The sequence below is a fragment of the Falco rusticolus genome, chromosome 12, assembly GCF_015220075.1.
Source record: "Falco rusticolus isolate bFalRus1 chromosome 12, bFalRus1.pri, whole genome shotgun sequence".
Taxonomy (NCBI): domain Eukaryota; kingdom Metazoa; phylum Chordata; class Aves; order Falconiformes; family Falconidae; genus Falco; species Falco rusticolus.
Window position 1 is genome coordinate 1,363,774 of NC_051198.1, and position 25,418 is coordinate 1,389,191.

Sequence of the window (25,418 nt, forward strand, 5' to 3'; positions counted from 1 at the left end):
TGTGTTTCTCTGCTTCAGCCTTTCTGCTCCCAGCTCATAAAATTCTTTGCAACTATGACACAAGTGTAACTATTTTTTCCAGCAGCCTGCTTTCATCTTCCCAAAGACCTGAAGTCAGGAAAGAGAGATACGCATTTTGCTCATTTAGTACTAGGTAAGCATCAGCACGCTGTGGAAACAGAGATATGGGAAGAAGACAGCTCTGTGTTGAAGCTGGTCATTTATGAGTGTAACTTATAATGAGAGCTGGGAAGGGCAGTGCAGTTCTCCGACTGTTACAAAGAAAAGAACCATACAAAATCCAGTCTGAAATCTTTTCCAATCGGGAAGAAAAAAAGTCTTAAGTTCTGTGAAAAAAAGAACAACTCACTCACAGACTTCCCTGACTTGCAAAGCTGCTTATTCACTGCATATTCTCAGGTCTTGGTGACAGAGATTGAATTTCCTCCCTTGCTGCCTCTTTTTCTCCAGACCAGCTTCTCACATCTTGAAGTGATCAGCAGCTTAGGAAGGGTGCGTGTCACTAGAGGCCCAGATTAAAGGGGAGAAGAAAAATGTACCAAAGCTGTTGCAAGAAGGCTGAGCATCTTCAGCAGTGCCTAAGAGCCAGTGCCTTCTGTGCAACTCCAGCAGCGTCACTTTTTCTCCAGATTTTGAGTCTATTCCCCATGCAAGCAGCATCACTCAGGGAGTAGGAGGAGACCAGGGGACAGGCATTTGTCCCTCTGTCTTTCCAGGCTGGCTGTTGATATAAGCCTGTCATTTGTGGTCAGCTTTTGCCACATGGGTACACTTTCATCTGGCTGCATTCGCTGTCCCTGCCGGCTTTGCAGTTTTTGGGAACAAAGCAATGGGAAGGCCTTTGGACTTTGCTGGCTGCAGAGTGGAAACAGCCCCTCACATTAGGATAATGTCATATAATTCCCTCGCTAACATGGGGTGAGGAAGAAGGAGCAATTTCTACGAAAGAAGAGGAAAAAGAAACAAACAACGAGAACACATGGGCACATAAAGAGGATTTAGGCAGCTCTCTAAAATCCCCTAATTTGGGTCATTTCTTTACAGTAGGTTGGTTTCTGTTCAGTGCTGGTGCAAACTAGTCTCCAGCTTGACAGGGTTTGTTGCAGCTCATTTGAGCACAGCTTGACATGAGGAAGAAGCCATTGCATGGAGGGGGAGGAAGAAGCAAGGAAGAGGAGAAAACAGAGGAGAAACTCTCAAGCAAGGTTTGTGATAGGAAAGGTCTCGAAGCAGCTGGCAGCAGACAGCCTGACCACCTTGGCTGCTCTCGGGTTGGTGATATGCAGTTTCTGCCTTGCCCAGCACACTGCTGTCCTCAGTCTTCTTCCAACAGCATATGGAAGGTAGGCTCAGGAGCAGCCTCGACAGCCTTCGCCAGAGCAGATTACTGTCACAGCACTAGCCAGCTGCTACAAGGCTTTTACCATCACATACCAGGTTAACTTCAATAAGAAGTTATCACACCTTGCCCCAGCAAAGCCACCAACCCCCCACAAGGTTTCAAAAGTTTATCTACTGTCCGTGCTGTTTCTTCATACTTTTCAGGCCAGTCCACCCTACTTCTTGCCTTTGCTGCATCCAGATTTTTCCTTCTCCAGGCTGCTCTTTCAGCCAGCCTCTCCTCATCCAGGCCCCCTGCTTCTCCCTGGGCCTCTCCTACATCCAGGGTACTCTCTCACCTCCCACTGCTTCTTCTGAGTTTCTCTTCCTCCAGTGCTCCTCTTCATACAGTCCTTAAAGCTATTTAACTACTTAGGAGGAACCAGCCACAGCTGCATGTTATCCACATCAACCAGCCCTCAACCCCTGTAGCCAGCCCACAGCTGTACATTATCAATGTTAATTAACCCAGCTTCATTCCTCTATAATTCCTTTACAGATTACGTATTTCCCTACCTCAGAGTCCAAACTCAACAGTTGCTCTGGGGGTCTCCACACAAACTATGATTTTTAGTCCCAAAGTACATGTGTGGCCAGACTCACAAGATCTCTCCAAATAGCATCCCCTGTTCTTGCTACCTGGGGCTGGGCATCAGTCAGCATTTGGCCCTAGAAAAAGTCTTGCAGCCCTCCTGGGGCAGTGGAAGAAGGAGAAAGGCAACTGATGTCAAAGGTTTCAGAGGACTGAAATTAAGGGAGAACCTTTAACTGGAAACAAAGGCTGCCTGTCTTCTCTGAGCGCCAGGAACCAGCTAAACCAGTCATGCTCACAGCTCTCCAGGTGCTGTAGTGCAACAGAGGCCATACTGGAGGGATCGCCTGCCTCTCCTCTTCCGAAGGAGGAGGGCAGAGCAGAGTGCAGGTAACTGCATGGGTACCAGCTGTTTCAGAGCCACGCTTTCGGCAGTGGCTCTCCAGTGCAAAGCTTATCAGATCCATCGCCCAGGTCATCCCACCCAGGAGAGGCCACTGTCCTTTGAGTCCCCGTTTCCTTGCTGGGTTGGTGCACCTATGCATGTGGAGTTCTGCTTGTGAGCAGAAAGATGCTTATCTTTATTACGGGCTTCTCCTGCCTGGATGAGAAGTTGTAATTCTTTTCTGATAACATCAGCAGCTGCACAGGTCCTCTCAGCTTTCTCTTAGCAGGATCCCAGCGAGCATTGCAGGTGCCCTAAGAGGCACCCCAGAGCATCGTGGTGCCAGGCTACCGCCTGAACTTGTCCCTTTAGTTTTTTTGCAGTTTCACTTCAGATCATTGACATAATTTCTTCACAAGACTATTCAGAAACTTTGGAGGCAACATAATACTTGTGAAATCGGACCATTTAGCATAAATGGCACAAGGCAATCAGACTTCAGGCTATCTGTTGTGATTTTTCCCCTTTGCTCTTTCTGTATTTTTATTTTCATTTTGCTAAATCTATTCTTCCCTTTAATTCTGCTTCCTCTTTATGTCTATTTTTATCTTTATTTGCAGGGGCTCTTGTTCTTTTAAATACCAAACTCTTTCGGCAGTATGTTTTTAGCTGAAGGCAGACGGCCTCTTTGTGTCAACTGTTACATCCCAGTCACAGGATGCAGCTTGCAAACAATTTGCAGAGAAAACTGAGTATTTTGTGGTGCTGCTAAAATGCCTTTTTTCTTGTGCTGCTTTCTTTGGGCACATTGTACATGCTACGTCTCTTTTACCAGGCACATTCTGTCCTTTGGCTCAGCTGTTTCTTCATAGGACAATTTCTCCTGGTCTGCAAATTATTTCGCAAGAGCAGAAAGCCATCTCCAAAGGTTGGACACTGGCTTGAACCTTCCTTGTTCTGAGCCCTGGGCATTCTTACTTGCCCACAAAACTGCTGTTTGTATTTCACAGTCTTATTTGTGTAAATCCACCCACTTGTCTCCATATGGAAATGTGGTCTGTGGCTGGATCTGCAGATCCAGGCTACCATTTCTTCTGCTTGTCTTCCTGCCAGCAGCTGCAATAGGATTTGAAAGCACCCTGCAGCCTTGTGAACTCTTGCTTCTCCTAAACCTGGCTTTCCGCAGCAGGTTGCTTCTCATTTCTGAGAAAATGATAGTGCTTATTGTCATGACACCTTGAACCAAGAATTCCCCAAACTGCATGCTGGAACCATGGTTTCAAATATGCTTTCAATTCTTCCACAGCTTCTCCCTTCTTCTTTGACTTCTCATGTGAAACTAGTACATTGAAAAGAATCATCCTCATGAGAATGCACTACCCTTTCTGTTCCCGTCAGGGTACGTCACACAGGTTTTGTTCTGTTACTATTGCCTGTCAGACAAGCTCCTTTTGCACTTCTTCACCACAGATCTTAATTACCAAAAAAAACCAACAAAAAACCCAGCATTTTCTGGTATGGTACTTGCACACAAATGGAGAAAGTATGCTGCTGCAGGAACGGCACTATGCTGAAAGCTAGTAACTGGCTCTGATTTATAGCCAGCAACACCCTCTTGTTTAGGTGAGCAATTATAAAGGTGAAAGGTAAAGGGAAGAGCTGATTTTGCAATGTATGAATGGTTGAAAAGACTGCAGGGCATGTCCACGTGGGACAGATGCCTGTGTGCAGTAGTGCCTGCAAGATGGGCAGATTAACAGTACAGTGCTGATCGCATCAGTGAAACTTGTTCTTAAAAGAGTAAAAATAATCTGATTGTCCCACCCAATTTTGGCAGCTGAGTACATCCCAGAGCACTATTTCTGCATGTTTTGCCGTGACACCACAACTAAGGCAGAACAGTAGAGGCTGGAAGCCAAAGCCCTATTACACACGAGTGACATTTGATTGTACAGAAACTCACCTTTGGCAAAATCTGGCGGTTCTCATCAGAAAAGCCAGGCTAACTGCCTGACACCTAGTGCTGGTAATCAGAGATGCAGCTTGCAAAGGTTTTTTGTTTTTTTACAAGTGTGGCAGGCTGTCAATCGCCGGTTCAGGATTGAAGGTGGATGATACATCTCTTCACTCAAGACGTAACAGTCACTGCAGGTGCTGACCACCAGCACCTCAGGACCCGGGTTTTTAGCTGGTCTAAGTCAGCAGAGCCCAGACTTCTGATGAGTTACACTAATCCGTATCACAGGAACATCTGAAAGTTTGTGAAGAGGCTTGTACAACACGGCTGTTGATGACTGCAGAGGGACAGAGGGCTAGGACGTCCTGCCAGTCCTATGAAATAATTGAATGTTCTATTTTCTGTTTCCTAAGCACCATGCCTGCCTTTGGAAAGTAACTGCTCATACATACTGTTTAAACAGGTAAACGAATTCCACACTGCATGAACTTTTACACCTTAAAGCAAAAAGACATTGACGCACCAGTGTAGAAGCTGTTAAAATATTTAACTGCAGAAATACAGGCCCAGCCGTAAGGGGGGGTTCTGTTATAGGCCTCAGATTTAGAGGACAGTCCTTTGGATGGTTGCTAGGTACAGTTGGACAAGAAAGTGCAGAGAGACTATTCGGTTCCCGAGGGGTGCAGCAAGTCCAAGTTCATGAGGAAAACTGCCACGGGAGGCGGCGGGGGAGGGGGGGGGGGGGGGCAGCGGACGCAGAGGGCTGAGACAGCAGCTGTATGGGAAGTACTCTGCTGCCCGGGGAGGCCCGCAAGCCAGCGATCCCACGTGAAAGATCGGTGTGATTATTCTAGGCCAAAACGGCGTTTTGAGCAGGATTCCCCTCTGCAAACGGCCCAAAGGCCCTCGGGCCCGGCATGAGGCCCCACCGCCATTTCGCTCCCAGCGTCCTCTGCGCGGCACCGCGGGGCAGGGCGGGGGCGACAAGATGGCCGCGCCCATGTGAGGAGCCGCCGCTGCCGTCCGCGCTCGCTTCAGCCGCGCTGCCGCTTCCCGCGTGGCCCCGGTAGGCGCGGGAGCCGGAGCCCGGTCGCGGCGGCTGTGCGTCCGTCCCAGAAATAATGAGGATATCGGGCCCCCATGTCGGACCACTCTGACGAGAGGGCGACGATGATTGCGGCCGGCGACCTGCAGGAGTTCGCCCCCCGGGGCCGCGAGCACTGCCGGCGCCACCCCAGCGCCCTCACCCTCCAGCTGCGGCGGCTGCAGCCCGCCTCCGAGCTCTGCTCCTCCGACGGAGCGGCCGGCCTGGTGGGCTGCCTCCGCGAGGTGACGATCCACGAGCGGCAGCGGGTACGAGGCGGCGGGGGCTTCGGCCTGGCCTCCGGCTCCCTCAGTAATCGCCCCGCCGTGACCGCGCAGCGATGACCGGCTGCTGGGCTCACACCGGCAGGCCCCGTAGCTTTCCCTCAAAAAAATCTTGGTTTTCAGGAGAGTTGGCAGTTGAGGAAAGGCGTCAGTGATGTTGGGGAAGCGGTGGACTTCGATGAAGAGCTGTACGTGGCCAGCAATATGGTCATCTGGAGCAAAGGCAGTAAAAACCACGCGTCTGCAGTGTATAAGGCTTTCACGGTCGACAGCCCTGTTCTGCAGGTATGAGAACCTGGAAAGGTGGCGACTGAACGAATGCGCCTTAGCTAAAAAGGACCCGCTGAGTGTTTTCAGGGGGTGGTCTGAGCTGGGGTTATTTTGGGAAATGGGGAAACAAGAGATTGTGTAGTAGCATCAGCTAATAATCGTAAGTTAGTAATTATACTCTGTTTGGTTTTAGGCCTTATGGTGTGATTTCACTATACCCCAGGACAAATCTGAAAAAGCTGATGGTAAGTTTCCTGCTTATTGTAATGCTAGAACAGACACTTCAAGTTCAGCTCTCATGGCTTCAGAAGCTTCTTCACAATGCTTTGCTGTGTTAAAAGTCTAAAGACTTGCTGGTTTAAAGACTTACTGTGTTAAAACTGTTAACCTTACTCAAGTGTACTTTTTGTGTATAGGGGATGCCTAAAGAAAGAGAGAAACTTCAATGTGTAGGGTTTTTTTTTCTTTTCTTTCCCCCCCAGTTTCAGGCAGTGATGAAATAGTAGAGAAATGTATCTGCATATTGCAGAATTCCTGTATAAATGTGCATAGCATAGAGGGAAAGGATTACATTGCTGCTTTACCTTTTCAGGTAAGTGCTGTCTTTTTTTTTTTTCTTCCACAAATGGGCTTGTTATGTGTTTGCACACTGTGGTGGGGAGTTGTGCATAAAGTGCTGCTGGTCGTGGTCACCTGCGGGTGAAAGCGACAAGGCTGATGAAAGTGTGGCCTTGTGGTTTGGGCATTGAATACTGCTGGAAGTAGTGGAAGCTGGCTGTGTGATGTAGGAAAGTATGGGTATGACTGCTTCGTCATCTGAGAACCTGCTCCAGTTTACATTACTCTTCTCTCAAGCAAAGGCCTAAACACCTTATTTTGCTACAATGAGATACTCAAACATGAAACATAATCAATATGGTAAGTACGTGATTGGTTTTTGTCATAAAACTATTTGTAATTTTTTATAGGTCGCAAATGTCTGGCCAACAAAATACGGTTTGTTATTTGAGCGCACCAGTTCTTCACATGAAGTACCTCCAAGTCCACCCAGGTATGTAATGAGCGGATTTTATTGTTTCATTATAGACAGTTTGCTAATCTAATACAGGAGGGAGTGCAAGAGTTGAAGAGCATTAATGAAAGGATCAGTGTGTTCATGATGGGGACAGGTAAAATCAGGTGAAACACAAGGAAACAGCAGGAAGGAACTGAATGCTGACAATCCATATTCCTCTGATACTGTGTTCAGAACTAGTTGGGAGTGATGATCCTGGGAATGGGATATGGGGGGCATGATATGGGTGTTACTAGCCTGATTTCATTAAGGTTTGTCTGGTGAATTGGTTTCAGGCTGTGATGGATGACTTGGAGATTCACTGAGGGATTGTCATTGAGACACTTTCTCTCAGCTGCAGAATGTTTTAAATATATGGAGCATTACCTGTTTGGTGAGGATCCTAGACCCATGCTCTGTGGCTGGACATACAGCTGAGAAGCAGAGTAAGAAGTTGGATGGTGTGCTGATGAGCAGCTTTAATACAGCCACTTGCTCTTTCGGGCTTTGTGTCCATTCCTGGCGCTTGTGATTCTCTAGTCCTCAGAAGAGTTGGGATTAGAAATGGAGGTCCTGGAAATGTTTATTGAACACGCTCATGAAAATGTGCATTGCAAAAATCATGATTGACCCAACTCCAGCTGGCCTTCCATGAAAATTCTTCCTTTTGCTACTGCCACCACAGATGGGTGGCTTGATTGCTGCTCTGTGATGGATACAAATTACTTGATGGCGGCCGGCATGTCTGGGTCCTGGGAGCTGTGGAACCTAAACTCTTAAGCTGAGTCTGGGTTAAAGGCTTTCTCCTCTTCCTGCCTCCTCCTCCTAACTCGGCTGGTGCCACTCTGTTCGCTTGGGCCAGCAAAGCCTGTTGTGTGGCCACTAGGTGGGGTCATTCTCAAGTGCTCCGAGATGTGAAACAGGACCTCATCAACCTGTTTGATATCCCAGCCTTTGTCTGAGAGTGCTCCGTTAATCCAGCAAGCTTCTGTGAACGAAATATATGTCTCTACTGTTAAAATTCAGGCTTTGATTTGTTAAGGTCTGAAATGTTTTGGGATCGCAGCATATGTACCAGCTACAAGAGAGAGCAATTATGCTTGTTAGCATGTAGGTTTTGAATATGCTTTGTTTGGTCTCTTTCTAGAGAACCTTTGCCTACTATGTTCAGCATGCTACACCCATTAGATGAGATAACACCTCTTGTCTGTAAGTCTGGAGGTAAGTTTGCATCTTTAGATGTATCACTTGGAGTCTCTCAGTATGGTATCAAACGCTTAATGTGTCACTTTACCATTTTCTGTGTTACAAAACTTGCGAGTAATCACTCGTTCAAGAACACAGAAGCAGGGTGTTTTAGCTGCCTCACGAACAGGGAAACTGTTCAGGAAAGAAACGCAGACTGTGGAAGAAAGAGGGTATGAAAAATGCTGATCCTGTAACTGATAACACTGCTGTAGAAATCATCCTTTTACCTTAACTGAAGTTACTACTTCTTTAGCAGGTGTGTTTGGCTCTGCTAGAGTGCAGTATGTTGCTGACTATACCTTGAGGATCGTGTTTCTTAATGCTGAGCCTTCCATTGTGATGACCTATGATACTGTGCAGAGTTTACATACAGTTTGGGCTCTTCGGAGAGTAAAGCCAGAGGTACAAATTTATTGTTGACTGAATATCATTATAAAAAATTTTGGTGTGTGTTTACGTGTCCTTCTGGCTGTGTGTGTTAGAAATTATTTGTGATTTTGTGTGTGTGTGTGTGTGATTTTATTTTATTTGAAAGAGAGTGTTTGTTGGTGTGTTTCTTGGTTTTTGGTTGTTTTTTTTTTTAAATAGTTTATTTCATGTATTTGCCTGGACCATAGCCAGGGAGATCACCTGATGGTCATGAAGTATATTGTGCTTATTGTGATATTCCTTATGTTGTACCAGAAGGTTTGGACTCCTTAAACTGTTGTGTTCTGTAAGAAAAGTGACAAACAATTTAGTGCCGTGAAAAACCATTGGAGTAGTTTCTGCGACTGAGAGAACATGGTTGGTAGAAATAACTTCTTAGACTGAACACCTCCCTGGGCATGAATTTTTAACACCTAACTGATAAAACAAGCTCTTTGAGCATCTCCCTGGCTGTTACTGCACATGTGCTGTTTGTGCATAGACATCTCTGTTTTCTCTCCCAGGAGCAGAACATGGTGCTGAAGTTCTCGGAGCAGATGGGCACACCACAGCCCATGGCCACGAGCAGCTCTTTGACCGCTCATCTCCGAAGCCTGTCAAAAGGAGACTCGCCTGTGGGCTCCCCTTTCCAGAACTACTCATCTATCCACAGCCAGAGCAGATCGGTGTCATCGCCCAGCATGCAGTCCCGCTCACCATCTATCTCCAACATGGCTGCTTTGAGGTGGGTACTGAACATAATGTGTGGGCAGATGACACCGAAGAATACGAGCTATAGAATAGGGTGGACATCTGGTATTTCTGTCTCTGCTGGTGCAGGTGCCTCTTCTGTTACAGCATCTGAAAGCCTTCTTGTGCCATTATTCCTATAGCACAGAAGGATAATTGACGTGCAAGAGCCAAAGAGGCTGTTCTGTCATTACACAGCCGGTCTGTAGCAGAGTCGAGAACTGTCTGCCAGTTGTTTTGAGGCCCAGGAGTGTTTTCATTTAGCTTTTCTAAAGAAAGCCATATTTAGAGGGAAGAGCGTGGGAGAGATTTTTGGTGGAATGGACTATGCAATTTAAAACGTTGGGTTTTTTACTTTTGAAATCTCATCTATTGGATTCTGACAGAGATGGTTGGAAATTAATTAGTCAACTGTTTTCCTATGCTGGAGGAAACAGATACTGAAGTAGCTGCTGGTTTAGGGTGGCTTTGGTTTGTTTTTAAAGTTTCTACCAGTATATAAGCTCTCTGGGATTCTGTATCTATTTTGAAAATCCACTTTTCAGTAAGGTCTTTCATCTTTGCTTGCAGCCGCTCTTACTCCCCTGCCTTGGGAGTGCATTCTTTCTCAGGAGTGCAGAGGTTCAACTTTTCCAGTAGTACTCAGTCACCGAAGAGGCACAGTATTACCCATTCGCCAAACAGCACTTCCAGTGATTCCTTCCTTATACCAGAAACTGAACCAATTGTTCCTGAGCTGTGTATAGATCATCTGTGGACGGAAACAGTCACAAACATGAGGTTAGGTGCTTGTGTTGGGTTGTGAGAAGTTCTGTATTTCTTTTGCTGGGGTGGGAATAGAGTAAAATGACAGCTTTTAGTGTGTGTTTTCTGAAAATGGTGCCACCTTAAAGTAGATTCGTGGACTTGTATGTCCTATTTTTTTAAAAAAAAAAAATTATGCTCACTAAGTGCCCAGCTCCCTTCAAAAGAGAATTGGGGTAGTTGGAACAGTTTTGCCTGTTGTGTTATTTGTGGCTCTCTGAATTGCGGAATGGTTTTATGAGATCTCTAAGGCAAAGTAGGTTCTAACCTGGTCATTGCTTTGGGGTTTTTCTGATCTTCTAGGGTAGAGTATCTCTTTCTCTGTTACCATCAAAAGGAGCAAAACACAGCATGAAACCCTAAGGCTGAACAGGAGAACAAAGCCAAAGAGCACGTGCTTTGCATGCCAAAAAGTGGGGAATTGAAAATTGGAGTGCCAGAAAATCAGTTTCAGGCTTAGTGACTGAAACTGAGACTGGTGCCTTCTGGCAACTTGATGCGCTGCTAACTGAAGTCTAGTGAGACCCTACAGCTTGTGACACTGTTTTCCCTCATCAAAACTCTTACAGTAAACCAAACAGTGTGCTGATCATTTTGTCTATTTTACAGAGAGAAGAATTCCCAAGCATCAAAAGTGTTTATTACCACTGACCTTTGTGGGCAGAAGTTCTTGTGCTTTTTAGTGGAATCCCAGCTCCAGCTGCGGTGAGCATCCCTATCTTGGGGACAGGTGAACAAAGAGGAGATGTCTACAAATCACCAGCTAGATAATGGTTTTAACATACTTACTCCTCCAGCTAGTAGAATCTGTTATGGCAACATGTGGTACATCACTGGCTCTCACATGACATGTTTTTAACTGTGGTGGCATAGATGATTTGAGCTATTTAAATAAAACTGAAGCTGAGGGAGAACATTCACTCTAAGTTGAATGGTATTCTTACTTATTTTTATCTTTACCCTTGGAGTATGTTGCGGGCTTTAATTAGACTAGCAGAGTAAAAATAAGTTGACTAGCAGGGCAAAACAAGCAAAGGAAGGAGGAAGGAACCAGGCATACCACAATAAAAGTAACTGTGCCATGCAACACTGTTTTAATTCTCTGTCTTCTTTCCCTAACGACAGATAGGACAGTCTCTTTGTTTCTGTTGTTTTCTCAAATCTCTAGGTGTGTAAAATTTCAAGAGAGCAATGATAAGTCGCAGCTGATATTTGGTTCTGTTACCAGTATTCAAGCAAAGGATGCCGCTCCGGTGCAGGTATGTAACCCTGTGTGGACGATTAACTGTGGAGTATCCTGCTTTGTCACTTGTTGTCCAACTGTTGTCATTTGTCTTAAATACAAGAAGCTGAATACGCAGCTTGATTCTTACAGGGCATTGATATGCTGCTGGTTCTGGAAGGCAGCGGAAATCTAGTGCTTTATTCTGGAGTGGTTCGGGTAAGTAACAGTTTCTCTGTCCTAAAAGAAATGTTTGAATCTTTTTGGTTTATGAGGGGATCCTGTGTGCATCATACCATACAAGGTGTCATTTTAAGCTGCTGTAGGCTGCTGCTCACTTGGGACTTGCTTGGGAATGTGGCTGTGCTCACGTACCAAGTGTAGTTTATGCGCAGTGCTTGAAAGGTAGTTCTGAAGAATCAGTGACACTTTGTGATACAATTAAATAATCTCTTGGTCTTATTGCCAGTGCTGGTAAAATACTAAAGTAACAAAATGCTTTCAAAGAAAAAAACCCTTGAAGAATATGGAAAATAAGAATTGTTCCTGAACAAAAAAAAACTTTCAAACTTCTCTGTAGCATGCCAGATGGTTTTAGTAAAACTGTTAGATATTAAAGCAAAGCAATTTGCTTTAATGAGGGCTGTTATTGGAATGGACGTGATTTGATTAATCAAAAATAAAAGTTTTTCTTAAATTCTGTAGAGATGCACTATGCTCTCTGTGTGTGCAGAAACCTTGGACACTGCAATTTGTACGTGTATGTGTTTCCACACATTTGTGTGCATGTGTGTATAGGTATATATAGACACACATATGTACACAAAAAAGCATATAGTCTCGAAAGTAGAGCTTTCTCAGTGAAGCCCTGCTGGAACTCTTAGTTGGAGTAGACCTGTAGCAACAACATACAGTGCTGACCATATATGGTAGTTTTTTCAGTGTGCCATCATCAGAAGAAAGTAATTACATGAAGTAATCTTTAATCTTCTCTTCAGAGACCTTAGTTTAAGTACGTTGCCATTTTTCTTAAAACATTTCCTTTAAGATGTTAAAATCTGATAATGTCTGTATATGTAAGCAAGCTTGTGGAAGCACAGGCATGAAAACCAACTATTTGTTTTCCTACATACTGTTCACAAAAAGGTGGGGAAGGTTTTTATTCCCGGGCTGCCTGCTCCATCCCTGACAATGTCCACCCAAATGCCTCGGCCGAGCACTCCCTTGGATAGTGTCAGCACTCCATCCAAGCCTTTAAATAAGCATCTGGGGCCCCTAGAAGAGGTAAGGAGAAAGGAAGTCCTGCCATGGAAGGGGCTTAGTTGTAACAGCTTCAAATGACTGCTTGATTTTTAACTCTCAAGGTATCTTTTGGAGCTAAATCTTTTATTTTTCTTCTGTAAATCCCCAGTATAAATAGCGTTTAAAGAAGATCTATTTAGTGTTGCCCTGTTTATGATTTTTATAAAACTTCTGAGGCAGAGATTGGAAAGATTTATAGTTATTTTCAAAATACTTATTAAAAATGGCAATTTTAGCTGTCCTTTGCTCAGAGCCTTGTATTTCAACAATTCTAAGCAATCACTTTCACCACTTTTCAGGGTGTGCTTTTGTCACCAGTTCCAGAGCTAAGGGATTCTTCCAAACTTCATGAATCAACTTACGTTGAAGACTGTACTTTTCAGCAGCTTGGGACATTCATTCATGCTCTGAGAGATCCTGTCCACAACAGAGTAACTTTGGTAGGCATATCCTGTTAATTTGAGTCGACGCTTTGTTAGCAAAGTGAAATGAGGGTAACATTCACTTCTGCATAGTGAGACATAGCTGGCAGCTCCTGATCAGCAGCAAAATACCACACCTGCATAGGCGGTTCCACCTTTTCCTCTGTAGAATACTCTAGAAGTCAGAACTTGATTCCTTCAAGTGATTCAGCTCAAAATCTATTTCAAGGGTTTCATCTGGGGTTGCAGATTTTTAATGTAGCAAATAACCAGGAATGAGGAATATGCTTAATAGATAAACAAGTTCTGAGTTGGTAGAAAAGGACCCTGGCTTTACCCATTTCATAATTTGACTCTTACCTTCTTATTTTTCAGGAACTCAGCAATAATACAATGGTTCGGATTACTATTCCTGAAATCGCCACTTCAGAACTAGGTAGGGTTCAGAATCTGTCACGTGAAATATGTTCCATAATTTTTGAGGGTTCATTTTTGAAGTAGTTTGTGCATAGCCTAGGCTGTAATGATTCAGTGCCACACAATCCAAGCTCTAATAACTTACCTTCTAAAGCTGCTACCATTTATTTAGGTGCGCTCTGTTGCTTTCAGTCCTTCACCCACTGCTTTCTTAGAACTTCCTTTGTTCTTTAGATTGCTTTGCTCTCTACTATAGTGTATATTATCGTTCGAGGAGGGGCTGAGATGCCAGTTCAGACAGAAGTTGGTTTCAGTAATGAGCAACAGGGAACTTTTTTCCCCTTTTGTGTGGTGAACTAGGGGCTGTGCTCAACCTGAGCTAAAGGAACAGCCGTTCAAGGTTGTCTGGTGTGGCTTTTATTGAAAGAGTATCCGGAGAGTTAAGAGTAGGTCCAATAAGAGGACCTGTAGAGATTTATAGTACTGATTGGAAGAAGTACCAGGAGATAAGATGGAAAACACACCTAACTTTTTTTCTTCTTTTCCAACAGTAAAAAGATGTCTGCAAGGAGTCAAAGCTATTCTGCCCAAGGAGATAGCTGTACAGATGCTTGTCAAGTGGTACAATGCTTACAATGCTCCAGGAGGGCCAAGCTATCACTCGGAATGGAATTTATTTGTAACATGTCTCATGAATATGATGGGTTACAACACAGAGAGATTGTCCTGGACACGTAATGTAAGCAAGCTCATGTTTGTTTATCAGCAGCTTCAACATAAACTAGGTGACTCTTCAAGGTTCAAATGGTTAGAGAGATAGTGAAGTCAGAAATAGATGGTGTCGTGTCTTAAATCACAAGATACCATCGAATCAATTCTGTATTTCTAAGTTTCAGGTATACGTTTTAGTCTGTGTTTATTATGCAATATATTTATAAGGTACTTGCACCAACTGTCTTGGTAAAATAAAAATAAATTCTGAAGATTTTACCCCAGTTTGTGACTAACACTGATGAATTGAAGATTTGATTAATCCATATTAAGCTTACCCTTGCTAGAAACACAAGTCGCAACTCAGACTCCTGTTTCCTAAAGAGGATTTTCCATGAAGTTTTCAAATTAGTGTTTAAGGATCTGTGTGTTTTCAGCTGCTGTACTTGAATGTATTTGGAGTTTTCTGCAAGTGGGTTTCCTGCTAGCAAGTATGTTTGCAGTACTTGCAGTGGGGGGGGAAAAAGCAGCAAGGGTATGCGTGCAAGTGAAATGAAAGCAGTTACAGTACAGCTACATTACTAGCATTAGCTCATCCACAGTATTTCCTCTGTCCTAGTAAATGCCAGATGTTAGGCAGTCAAACTGTGGAATTTGTGCACTGTACACTAGAATAATCTATACACAGCCAGTTAATCTAATTGCAGTATAGGTTTTATATGAAAGCAAAGTGTAGAAGTACTTAAAGTAACTGTCATGTGATATTCGGTTTGAATTCAGGTGATACAATTGGTGATTCACGTATGCAGCCTTGGGAATTTCAGTACTGAGGTACTTTTTGATATTTTTTATTTCTCACAGCTTGATTTTGAAGGATCGCTTTCACCAGTTATTGCTCCAAAGAAGGCTAGACCATCAGAAACGGGGTCAGATGAAGTGAGAAATGGTTCTCTTTTACAAATAAAAGGCAGGGGGTGGGGATGGGATGTTGGGTTTTGGTTGTTTGGGTTTTTTTAAGGGCAAAGCAGAGGAAACGCCCTCTTGAGTATTGCATTTCATCTGAGCTCATCTGAGATTACAGGCCTTTGGGGGAAAGAAAACTTCTTTTGCCCTGTGTAGTGGCTGTGTCATGTGACCTTGCTTGTCAGGGTTCTCGCTTCCAGAGGGGCAGGTTGAACTTGGGAATGGATTTAATACGGATCACAAAGCAATCCCAGATAGTCTCCTGACAATGTCAAATTTCTCCTAGATGCTTCATCCCTTTAAAGTGAAGCTCTCACTCCTCTGGTTACTCAGCTCCTTTAGCCAGTTAGTAGCAGCAAATTACATACTTCACCGAATGCACTGATTCTCAACAAACTTGTGGAGTCTTTAAGATCAATTCATGGAGCTCTGCCTAGACAGGAATAGGAAGTTTTTGTGTAACTAAACAGTAAAGTGGATGAGGCTTACCATCATCCCATCATAAGAGGCTTATGAGCTATGGTGGTCCAATTGTGCTGTTCGCTTTTTGTGTTTAGTCTGCAACCCCTACAGTCTACAGGCAACAAAGATCAGGATCTAATGCCTGATGTGCTGTGGCAGGGGGGATGCAAAGAAGGCTGGGATCACTAGGTGAATTGCATAAATACTCAGTGGGGTCTTATGCACAGAGTATTGGAGCAAGCAAGGTACTCTCGGCTTTCTTTTGTTCTTTTAAGTATAAGGCTTTGATTCTTTTATGCATCACAGGGGAGGTGGGGGAAAGGATGAAACTTAACGATTGAATCTCTGTGGCTTGCAGAGTTTGTGCAGCGCATTTACCATACAACAATCACATTTGTATTGGTTTATGGGTGGAAAAAAACCCTCCTCTGTAACAGTGCTTTGGAATTACCTTGCTTGAAGTTGATGTTCACTTTGGAACCTCTGCCTCTCTTTCCTGTTTGTTTGGTCTAGGACTGGGAATATCTCTTGAGCTCAGATTACCATAGAAATGTTGAGTCTCATCCTGTTGCCAAAGCTTTGCGACTGGACCCTCTGGAAGTTTTGGCTCCAAAGGATGATTTTTTACAGAGCCTTAGCTTGGATTCCTCAACCCTCCTTTTCACCCATATTCCTGCTATTTTCTTTGTTCTTCATCTCATCTACGAGGAGCTCAAACTGAATAGTCTTATGGGAGAAGGAATTCGTTCACTTGTTGTTCTTCTGGTTCAGCTGGCCAGGTATGCCCAAGTGACAAATTGTGGATATTATATCTTGTGCAGTGTCTCTTGATGGTGGGTGTGTACTATTTTTATGGGGAATTTGGGGATTGCCCAAATGGAGCAGACTTTTCAAGTATTTAAAGAAAATGAATGAATGTTTAAAACCTTACTGTGCTTGGATATTTGCCGTGGTAAATCTCTTGTATGGTTCTGGCCACTTCCCAACATCAGTGTGACTCACAAACCTCAGGTGCTGCAGCTTGTGTTTGTTTTCTCTACACATGGTCACACCTCAGCTCATGAGATCTGTCAAATATTGTTGTTTGTTGTGGTGTCTTTACTGCAGCCAGTGATTGCATCTTCTTGTCTTCCACAACCACCTTCAAGCTGCATTGCATGTTTAAGTTTTTAAGTGTTTAAGTAAAAGGCCAGGTAACATCTCCCAGAGTTGTATTTCCTATTTCTACCGGGTTTTTTTCTATGGTTATAGATTCTTCCCCAGTAGCACCTGCTATAGCCAGCTGGCTAAATGATTCCCAGAAGTGGCATCTACTCCCTTGTGCTGAAAAGGCTTTCGTCTGAAATGAAAGATGGTGTCTTTTGAGGCTGGTAGCTGCTGTATGCATTCATGTTTTGCAGATAACCCAGCAGGTTATCTAGCTTTGACAGTTAGAATTTGGAGGAAGCTGTAGTGACAGGAGTCACACCTTAGACGGTGGTGGAGGTGTGGACAAAGCTGAACAACAGCTGAAGAGAAGTGCACTGGCAGAAAAGTAAACATACAGATTTACTGCTTAGAGAATGGGCAGTGCCCGTGAGTGGTCTTAAAGTTAAGGAAGTCCCTCCTCCTATCTGCTGCATACACAAGCATTTAAAAAAAAACTTAACAGAAAATGTCAGAGAGGTGCGGGAAGGTAGAGTAGTTTTTTGGTTTTTCTTTTCCCCCTCCAATGTGATTCACCTCTCTCATTCTAGGGACTTAAAACTTGAAGCTTATATAGATTATTACTACAGAGACTATCCAGCCCTTGTAAAAACCTCCAGACAGGCTTGCGTAATTGATCAAGGTGAGTTTAAGGCTTTTCAAAGCTGGGTGTTTGGTGATAATGACGTGGAGATTTTCTCTAATGCTGAGCATGTTGGTAACTGTTCCCTTTAAAGCTGGTCAGGACTTAATCCCAGTCCAGTGCCTCATGGGACACACCACAGAACAAGGTCTTGGGAGGGAATAGTGGTTTCATCTTGGCAAACGCCCAGCTCACGCTAGCTGACAAATCTTAGCAGACAACTGTGGAAAAGCCTGGTAGTGAGATGTGCCTCTCTTGTGGAAAGTATGGCTAGGCTGGCAGACTCTCAGTTTATAGTTCATAAAAACTAAATGAAAGCTAAACGCAGAAAATTTGAGATTAGGTTATGCATTGTCTGTGTACCTGTTTACTGTCCTACCAGCTGAAATTTACTAGCCATGTAAGGAAAACTACTGTTTCTCCTGACCGGTAAAAAAAAAAAATCTCGTAGCTTTGCTACTCCTGTTTGTGGGCAGGGAAGGCAAAGAGGTTGTAGATAGGTTGTATTCTCACTTAAGCAATTTGATGTCGTTGAAGAACAGTACAAGGCTGTTCTAGTGCAGTTTTTGAGAATGACTCTATATTTACTCCTTTTCACTGTGGGGTGAGGTGATTTTTGTTCTTGAAAAGGCAGGTAGGTGTCTCAAGTTTTCATTACTGTCTAGCTATAAACTTCCATCTAACAGGAGGAAGATGTGATCTGTAATGTTTTTGGGAAATACTATATTTTTGTTGTTGTAGAAGTGCTGTAGGGCTTGCTTTGGGAATAGTGGAGAATTATTGTGCATTTGCCGTGAGCTCTGTGTCATTGCTGTTCATATGATTAAGTCCAAACAGGTTTCATGCACCATCCTTCATTTTTTTCTGCTGAGCCTCCAAGTATCTTTCAGTGGCTGAGTTCCTGTCTGAAGGGAGAAGGAGTGCAGCCTTATCCTTACCTACCAGGCATCTGTGAAAGGAGCAAACTAGTAGTACTGGTGCGTACTTTGGTAAAAAGGATATTTTTTGTTCTGCCACCACAGCAGCACTGTGGCCCGGGGTTTGCTCCAGCCACTTAATTTCGCGCAAGTGAAGCGTCCCTAGCGGGAAGTCAAATAACAGAGCGTGTAATCGCGCTGTGCGGAGCAGCAGGGGCATACTAGAGGGGTATGGAGCCTGTGATCAACAACTGCTGTAGCTGTACTGTTTGGAGACTTAAGCATCTCCAAGTGTTGCTGCTTTGTACTAAGCAACCTCATTTGTCTGCATGAAATCCTCTTGAGTATCCCTGCGATATAGTAAACTGTGCAGCGTCTGCCTCTCCACGGGGAGAATAATATGTATTTAGTAGGGAGAAATCCCTGTGAGTCCCCTCTTCTCTTTTATTACTTTAATATTACTGAAGGGTGAGGATGTTTTTTTTAACAGATGGGAGGGAGGTATTTGAGGTTGGGAAGGAGAGCTCATGAGTACAGAATGAGTAGCCTATGCTTCACTGCTTACGTGTATTCTTTTTTTTTGTGGTTTGCAGTAGTGGCATGTGCAAAGTAATAGTGTAACTCAAAGTTAACTGTATTTTGTAAGTGAGAATTTCCCGGCTTTCTTCTTGGGCATGTATCAACATAAATACTGAGTCGCATGAGTAGTTGTAAGTGCTGATGTTATCTCCTGGTCAGCCTTGCTCACTTATTCACAAAGCCTTTATGGAGAAAACCTGCTGATACAGGGCTTGGAGCAGAGGTGTTGAGCCTGAGGTGTTTGAAGGAAAAAAAAACAAAAAACCAAGGAGGAAAGACTCTGCTTTGACCCAGGTGTCCAAGATTAGTTGCAGAATCTCTGTTATGAGCTGCCAGGAGTCAGCCTGTCCTCTGCTTCAGAGCACAGAGGCTTGAAGCAGCAGCACTGAGTCTGTTAAAGTGCTGATGCTTTTGCTTAAAATTTGTCCCTGCCCTCAAGCTCTGAAGAAGGGTAACCTTCCCCTTGGATGATCACCTGTGTCTGTCCAGCTCTTTCTTCCTACCTCTGCCTGATTTGGCACTGCCGAGGACAGAGCTAGTGTGTTGGCAGTGCAGCTTATCAGAAGATCTTCATGAAAAACACAAAGGAATTTTAACCTGGATGTGACTTTTGCCTTTGGCATGCCAGGTTGTCTGGCAGTATCAAAAAGTAATAGGGTGACAGATCACTTTGATTTTTGCTGGCTAGATAGCTGAAGTGGACCCTGCCTTGAAAGGCAAACAACTTTTCACTCAGAGACTTCGCAAAGTAGACAAAATATTCAAGATGTGGAGGAAACTGAGTGAAAATGGTGTCTGTAGAAGTGTGTGTTTTGCAAGGAAAATTAAATGAAATGTGAGAAATGTTGGAAAGATAACTAGGAGCTGTTTAGAAGATCTTTTTACCTTTGAAACAATTATTAGGGAAAAATCAGTTAATTGTTTCAGGATGTATTTTTTCCAAACTTCAAGATAGTAAACTTTCATGCTTTAGATTTCTTGCTTCAGTTGTTTCAGTCTCCTTTTACTAACAGTGTTTTCATACTAAACCTGTCCCCACTCTTAAAGTTATTAAAGTTATCTTCTGCCTGTGTTGATAGGCAGCATAGCAATTGCTACACACTGCATTATATATAGCACTTTGTATTATGGTGTCTCTTTCCTATCCAGAGTGTGGCTCTGTATGTCCTTGGTGATGAGAGCGCTGTGTCTAATGAAGCTTCCCATTACTTGTATAAGATCACATCAGGTAATGATGCCTTAATGCCATCACAGTATATCCTAGTGTCTTGTGCTTCTTATGTGCTGTCTTTTGCTTGGAGAATGTGGAAGTAATGTGGCTTTGTCTTTCCTAGGACAACGAAAACAGCAAATAGAACAGGATGACAGTCGGTATGAGGTTTTTAGTATTATTTTAAACTCTTGAGGTTTTGACTCTCTGCTGACTTTTTGGACTAGCTTTTATTGGCTTCTCCTTTATTCCCCTTTATTTTACAGATGCAGTTTCAGACACAACACATCTGTTTCCAGCCTGGCTGAAAAATTAGTTATTTGGATGACTAATGTTGGTAAGAGCAGCTTTCATCATTGTGCAAAATGGTAACAATCATAAGTAATAGTCTTTTGCTTGCATAATATGAAATACCCTCTATCTAGCTTGATAAAAGAGGATTTTTCCCTCATTAATTTTAAGGTTTCACCTTAAGAGATCTGGAGTCTCTCCCCTTTGGCGTAGCACTTCCTATTAGAGATGCAATATATTATTGCCGAGAGCAGCCTGCCTCAGACTGGCCAGAAGCAGTTTGTCTCTTGATTGGGCGCCAGGATCTCTCCAAACAGGCGTGTGAAGGGAACCTGCAAAAGGGTAAATCTGTGAGTATGGGCATAAATTGATTTCATGGTACTGGGTGTTGGTTGGGCAGAGAGCTCTGGTCAGAAACTTTCCCACCATCTGCTGATGCTCAAGGCGTCAGAAGGTGCAGAATTCAAGACCGAGGGCAACACAGGGTTTACACGCATATGAGGGTTTCAGTATAAAAACCAGCATCCGGCACAGGAAGAGTATGTGCATAGCTGTGGAAACTGTCAATATAAAACAGATTTTGAACTTAATTTAGGCATGGTGCTCAAAAGTCTTTCCTACAGAGCTATTTGCTTGCCTCTATAAGTCTTCCTCCTCTCCAAAACGGCCGCACCTTTGAGAAGTGTCAGGTTTTGGTACTCCGTCCAGAGCCTTTGCCATCAAAACAGCAGTGGCACAGAGAGAAGGAAGTGGGTATTTGTCAGTCTGTCTCCTTCTTGGGTTCGCATGGGTGGCATCTATCTCCCTGTCTTCTGGAAGAACTGGATTGCTTTCTGATCATATTTCTCTTTTTTTTTTTTTTTTTTTTTTTTCTCCTCTCAAAAAGGGTTTAGTTGTTTGTATCCTCAGGTAAAATAAAAACAAAAAAGCATGTGGTGTTTTTTCTCTTAAACATTTTCTTCTGATGGTGGGAATCAGTAGCATCTCATAGAGTTGTGGCTTGCTGAAGTGTCTTCTGCTGAGGACACTGTGGAAGCCAAAACTCTTCTTGAAAGTTGGCTAGTGGCATGCACAAAAACACTTAATAGTAGCAGATTGTCTGCAGACTTTTCGGAAGTCAGGAAGAGAGATTTTTAGTCTCAAGTACATCTTGGTCAAGATCTGTTTTGCTGTCAGCTTTGCAAGTGATGTTAAAATTATTCCAATTTTTATAACAGGAGCTTAATGACTAACTACATATCAAATTAGTTAATTCATTACTTGGAAAAGTAAAAAAACTACATGTTCAAATCCCACGCCCCACCACTCATGAAAAATCTGTTTTACTTTCTGCTGGTGAAGTTCTGCCCAGCAGTCACAGTACTGAATCTTAAAATGGTGATAAATTTGATTTTATCACTTACTTTATAACAATGCCTCGAATGTATGTAACCTTAAAAGGATAAAGTGATCTTCAAACACTAAATTGTTTGTCATTTCTCAGGAGGGCAGGGTGGAGTTTCCTGTTTCAAAACGGACGCTGGCTATATGGGTGGTGCAGTTATGTATTGAGATTTTGTGCGTATTTATCAGAAGAAATTGGTTTTCATTCATCAGCTGTTAATTTACTTGCACTCCTGGTGTCATGTGTTACCTGTGAGCCTTAGGGAAGACCCTGTGTTCAGTCTAGTCTGTGTGATTCTGTATCTTTCCGCTTGCTGCAATTCTGAGGTATAGAACAGGAAAATGACCAGTTTAGAGAGAGATGTGGGGGGGTTTTGTTCCTAGATTTGTCATCACTTGCCTTGTTTGGTTTTGTAAATTAATGTCTCATCTGTGAAAGATGCAAAAGAAAGAGGAATGTGCTGGTCCACCTTAGGGTCAAGTCCAAATTATTTTGTCAGACCATAAAGAAACCGTATATTCCGCAGGAAAGCTTATTTCTGCAGCTGTCTAAAAATAAAATGATCCATGCTTCGTGTAGAGTGACAGGCTTGTCTGAAGCGAGTGTAGGGCAACCAGACTGTGGGCATCCTCTGTTGCATCCTGACCTATGCTGTCTTCACCATTCTTGTTGGTGGTCCTGTGCATTGCTTGTGTGATGTGAATAAACAGGGGAGGACAGAGACTTAGGTGAGAATTTCATAAATCTTGCATAGAAAGAGGACTTCCACAGCACTTCAGAGCACTTAAGTAGCTCAGGTGTGGAAGTTCAAAAAAATACTCTGGTACTCTGGTGAAACCCAGGTTGGCTGACGGCAACAAACATTTAGAATTTACTGCCATGCAGGCTCACTCTTTGAGTAGGTAACTTGGTTTTTCCAAGGTTGTTGCAGGGGGAAATCCAAGTTAAAGCTCTGATTCATGAAAACATCAATGATTAGAAAAATAACACAGGTGTCTGAGCAGAATATGCAGAACAGCAGCCCTGACTGAGTTGAGAATTTAAAGTACTGGCACTTTAAAAGCAAGTTGTCACCAGGGGACTCTGTCTGTGCCTTCTGGAGTTTAGTCTCCTTTTTAATATATATCGAAATGCTCATCTAGGTTTCTGTTTTTCACTGCTTAACTTGAAGAAAAAAACATGTGTGTTTTCTTAGCAGTCATAGACAATTGTGTAGGCAGGGAGGGGAAAGCCCTTTCCTACTATTGCTCTGAAACAAGAAATAGTTTTGAAATAAAGAAGTATTTCATATGTCACCTCTTCAAGCTCCTACTTGTCTGTCCTTGCTCAACAGCCTTTGCTGCACGTTTAAGATGTCATCTCCTCCTGTCTTGATAGTTATTTATACCATTTAGATGTGCAAAAATGCTTGATTACAATGTTCGGAAATCCTTGTGGGTGCCTAAATTAACATAAGGACAGCACGAACAGTGTCATTGGTGACTTCATGTGTGTCAGTCCATTCTATTTACAGATCCGTCTCGATGCAGGTAACTACTGAGTGCGTGCAGGTTGTGGTGCTGGTATTTGCTGGCTTTCTGACAGTTCTCAATATTCGTGTGCACTACTGGAAATGACTTCATTCCGTTCTCTTTTGCTTGCAGTCTGTGGGCCCAGTGCTGTCCTCTGATATTCCCTCTGGAACTGAATCGGAAGAGGATGAGGATGGCATGAATGACATGAACGAGGAAGTGATGTCGCTAATATGGAGCGAGGATTTGAGAGTGCAGGAAGTACGCAGGCTCCTTCAGAGTGCCAGTCCTGTACGTGTTAATGTAGTGCAGATGCCAGAAGCTAGTGACCATGAATACATAGAAGAGAAAGAAAACCGGTAAAGAGCTCTGTTTCTAGCCGTTTCTCATTAGTATTTCACTTGGGTGAAAAATTGTGTGAATATTTCTGGTGGCTTAAAGTTAAGTACATCTAATTGAACAGTGCAATCTATTTTAGTCTGAACTGAACATTAAAGTCAGCAGACCTGAGTGAGGGACACATAGAAGAGGGCTGGATTTCATAATCCAGGTCTTTGAAGCTCAGTGTACATCAAAACTCTGCTGTATTGGAGTTGGAGGGCTCTTGGGATTGGAGCAGCATATGGGAAAGACTGTTAGTTTGAACCCCAGACAGCAGGTTGAGATCAGTTAGGGTCTGAAAGCAGATTGTAGCCATTTTTTTCCCACCTAAAAAGTGTGAAATACATGCAGGACCTACTCTGTAGAGAAAATGCCTCTGTAGCAAACAAAGCAGCGTCCATCCCCTGCCTAAAACTGGGGGGCCTCTTGTTCAGGGCTGATCTTAGGTCTAAGCAAGTCTTGGGTCAGGGGACCTAATTTATTCTACAGAAAGCAAACTCACTGTCCCATCCCTCACTGAAACCTCCTCTTGGAGCCATTCTGTGCCCAGTAGCCTCACAGTTGTCCCTGTCCTGCTTCTTTATTCACTTATTTTGGAGGTGTTAAAAGTATTGTCTGTATAAAACAAAAAGAAAAAGCAAAATTCAGAACATCATTAACATGCAGAACACTCTACAGAAATAGGAAGCTGAAGGAATGCATCAAATTATTGTCTGACCTAACAAGCTGAGTAATCTAACAAGTCTAGAAAGTGTTTCCAGAGTTAAATCATAGAGAATTGTGGTCAGCATTCTTGGAAGCACATTATTAATTCTGTACACAGGTTATTACTAGATGTGATCACTAGTCATAGCAAGATCCCATATGGCAGTCGGCTTTGTTTTGCTTTCTCCTTTCACCTTGTTTCCGATATGGCTGCTAGATTGTTCGTAGCACAGATTTATTTAGCTAGCACCTAACTTAAAGGGAAAAATAGTGGAAAGTTTCAACATTACGTCAGCTAAAGTGTGTCTTTGAGGTTAATCTTGTAAGAGCCAGAGATTTGGTTCAGAAGTTTTGCCTACTAAAAAACGAAAGACAACATGCTATCTCATAGCTGGGGAAAAAAAATGGTCTGTCCAGTGCTTGTTGTCTGTGGGTTCATTTTATATCATGTATTTGGAAAAATATTGCCTATCAAGCAATTGGATTGGTTTTGCTTTCATCTTCCCAACAGGCTTTTGCAGCTGTGCCAGCGAACCATGGCACTACCTGTTGGACGAGGAATGTTCACTTTGTTCTCGTACCATCCCATTCCAACGGAGCAGTTGCCTATCCCTAAGCTGAATCTAACTGGTATGTTGGCCAGTATTTTCTTCCGAAGAAATTCAGTATTTAATAGAATGTGAGGGAGCGAAATTGTTATCCCACTTCTTTCTGAACTTCGTGTAATTTTTGTAGTATCTTGTGTGTCTTTTTCTAAAGAGTTATGTAGCTTGAGTGTGCTTTTTGTGAAGTAGCAGCTCATTTTGGGTTTGAATCTGCCACCTACCAGTTTTGTCTGGGATGGTCAAGGCCGGTGTTATCAAACACCGAGACCTTGTATCAGGTACATTCTGAGAAGCAGATAGAAGTGAGGGCATGTCGGGGTCATACAGCACA

The 25,418-nt window shown here is 43.2% G+C and overlaps 1 protein-coding gene across 4 annotated transcripts in view; it reads left to right on the top strand.

Annotated features, from left to right (window-relative positions):
* The first annotated feature begins 5,249 nt into the window (after nt 1-5,249).
* Nucleotides 5,250-25,418, top strand: part of ANAPC1 (anaphase promoting complex subunit 1) — a 33,595-nt gene continuing 13,426 nt past the window's right edge. For 2 of the 4 annotated variants that reach the window (XM_037405379.1, XM_037405383.1), the window contains exons 1-26: nt 5,250-5,628; nt 5,767-5,928; nt 6,107-6,158; nt 6,396-6,505; nt 6,882-6,964; nt 8,115-8,188; nt 8,469-8,617; nt 9,148-9,368; nt 9,944-10,153; nt 10,787-10,882; nt 11,346-11,436; nt 11,553-11,618; nt 12,546-12,683; nt 13,001-13,141; nt 13,499-13,559; nt 14,092-14,279; nt 15,113-15,187; nt 16,190-16,455; nt 17,413-17,504; nt 18,333-18,481; nt 20,150-20,228; nt 20,335-20,371; nt 20,477-20,547; nt 20,673-20,851; nt 23,529-23,755; nt 24,994-25,112. In XM_037405379.1, coding sequence (XP_037261276.1) covers nt 5,416-5,628; nt 5,767-5,928; nt 6,107-6,158; nt 6,396-6,505; nt 6,882-6,964; nt 8,115-8,188; nt 8,469-8,617; nt 9,148-9,368; nt 9,944-10,153; nt 10,787-10,882; nt 11,346-11,436; nt 11,553-11,618; nt 12,546-12,683; nt 13,001-13,141; nt 13,499-13,559; nt 14,092-14,279; nt 15,113-15,187; nt 16,190-16,455; nt 17,413-17,504; nt 18,333-18,481; nt 20,150-20,228; nt 20,335-20,371; nt 20,477-20,547; nt 20,673-20,851; nt 23,529-23,755; nt 24,994-25,112 — 3,349 coding nt within the window. In that variant the 5' untranslated portion in view covers nt 5,250-5,415. Of the gene's footprint in view, nt 5,629-5,766; nt 5,929-6,106; nt 6,159-6,395; nt 6,506-6,881; nt 6,965-7,296; nt 7,414-8,114; nt 8,189-8,468; nt 8,618-9,147; nt 9,369-9,943; nt 10,154-10,786; nt 10,883-11,345; nt 11,437-11,552; nt 11,619-12,545; nt 12,684-13,000; nt 13,142-13,498; nt 13,560-14,091; nt 14,280-15,112; nt 15,188-16,189; nt 16,456-17,412; nt 17,505-18,332; nt 18,482-20,149; nt 20,229-20,334; nt 20,372-20,476; nt 20,548-20,672; nt 20,852-23,528; nt 23,756-24,993; nt 25,113-25,418 lie in introns of those variants that run through there. The other 2 variants (XM_037405380.1, XM_037405382.1) reach the window with 2 other exon arrangements.